This window comes from Plasmodium reichenowi, chromosome 9 (assembly GCF_001601855.1).
Source record: "Plasmodium reichenowi strain SY57 chromosome 9, whole genome shotgun sequence".
NCBI classification, from domain to species: Eukaryota; Apicomplexa; class Aconoidasida; order Haemosporida; family Plasmodiidae; genus Plasmodium; species Plasmodium reichenowi.
Genome location: NC_033654.1, coordinates 1,295,718 through 1,297,655, shown reverse-complemented (window position 1 = coordinate 1,297,655; position 1,938 = coordinate 1,295,718). Strand labels below are relative to the sequence as shown.

Genomic DNA, 1,938 nt, shown 5'->3' with positions numbered 1-1,938 from the left:
AGGTGTGTGCATATAAGTGCACAATGGCAAATGATAAAAGAAAATAAAAAAAAATAATAATAAAATAAATAAATAAAAAGAAAGAAATAAAAAGAAAGAATTACTTACATAAAAACATTTATTTATTTATTTATTTATTTATTTATTTATTTATTTATTTATATATCATACTATATGAAGGTGGGGGAAATGTACATGGGTACACATGTATTAAAAAATACACATAATACATGTACTCACATTAATATAACAAAAACATAAGGTCATCATGTTTTTGTCTCTTGATGTATATATAAAAACAAAATTTAATTTATGCAAAGAAAAAATAAAATAATAATAAAGTAATATATATATATATATATATAATAATATTAACTATAAAAAAAATATATACTAATATATAATCAGAAGGAGAAAATAAAGAATCGTAGGTATGTATGTATATATATATATATATATATATATATATATATATATATATATATTTATATATTCATGTACATATATACATATACCCATTTACATATTACTCCTCGTCAGATGTATCCAAAGACTTCATGTTAAAAATCGCATTCGGATACAAATCAAAATTTTTGATTTGCTCAGATGTTCTTTGTAGATTCCATTTCGTAAGTGAACATATTAATTGAAATTTATAAGGAATAGTAACTTTTTTATTCTGTGGTTGTAAAAATTCCGAACATTCAGCCCACTCATATATATCTTGTAAAGTATTTGAGAGACCGAAATTATTTTGTATTCTTATACCGTTAGGTAGTCTAATACAAATTTTTGTAATTTGATCATTTGGAGATATACATAAAGGGAATTTCTTTGTTTTTTCTTTTCTTTCATTTTTTATTTTATTTTTTTCTTGTATTTTACATAATTTTTCATTTTCTTTTTTTTTCTTTTCTTCTTCTTTTAATCTATCTTTTCTTAAAGCCTCTTGATATTCTCTATCTTGTTCTTCTCTAATTAATCTGTCTCTATAATTTTTATTTTTTAACATTTCCATTTTTTCTCTTTTCATATCCATTTTTTCTATACAATGCGATATAGTATTCATAATATGCGCGATGGATGGTTGCCCATAAATAATTGATAATTCCATCATATCCGTAACATAACATGTTAATATAATACTTATTTGTGGTAACATAAAAACGTTTAATGTAGTACTTAATTCTTTAATATCTCCTTTAGATATATCATGTGCATACAAAATACAATTTTCATCAAAAAAACTCTTCATTTCTAAATTATTAAATACATGTTCACAAAAATATGAAACATCATCATATTCAATATGTAAATAAACCAGTAATAATTTTTCTTCTCTCCTTGACCTATTAATAGCTTCTTTTAGAGAACCTCTAAAGAAATTTGTATGTATCTTACTATACTTGTTTTCATAATATTTAGTAAAACCATTGTCATTTGAAGAAGTGTATGGTTCCGACGAAGACGGTGATGTCGACGTCGATGTTGATGTTGATTCCGATGCCGAGGCAGGTGTCGACGTTGTTGTCGATGATATTATGTATGTACTTAATATTTTAAAAAAGGTAGACATAACATTATACAAATTTTTAAATATAGGAAAAACCATTTTCCCAATATGATTTAGAAGGTACAAAAAATTTGTTCTACCCACATGTTCTTCTTCATTTATTTCATAATTGTTCAAGGTATTTCCTTCTTCTATATTATCTTTATCTGATGATATACTTGAAAAATCTGATATATCTTTATTATCTTCATCGTTTTTATGAGGATATTCATTTCTTCTTGCATCGTCATTAATATGTATATTATTTTTTTCTTCTTTCTTATTATTTTCCTCTTTCTTATTTTTTTCCTTTTTCTTATTTTTTTTTTCCTTTTTCTTATTTTTTTTTTCCTTTTTTTTGTTTTTTTCCTCAAGCACTTCATTGT

At 23.3% G+C, this 1,938-nt stretch overlaps 1 protein-coding gene across 1 annotated transcript; it reads right to left on the bottom strand.

Annotated features, from left to right (window-relative positions):
• Positions 1-526: 526 nt before the first annotated feature.
• Positions 527-1,938, bottom strand: PRSY57_0932700 (UBX domain, putative; the record flags this gene model as incomplete). The annotated part of the gene is made up of 1 exon (XM_020114832.1): positions 527-1,938. A coding segment is annotated over one exon (1,412 nt), but the record flags the coding sequence as incomplete, so codon positions are not given.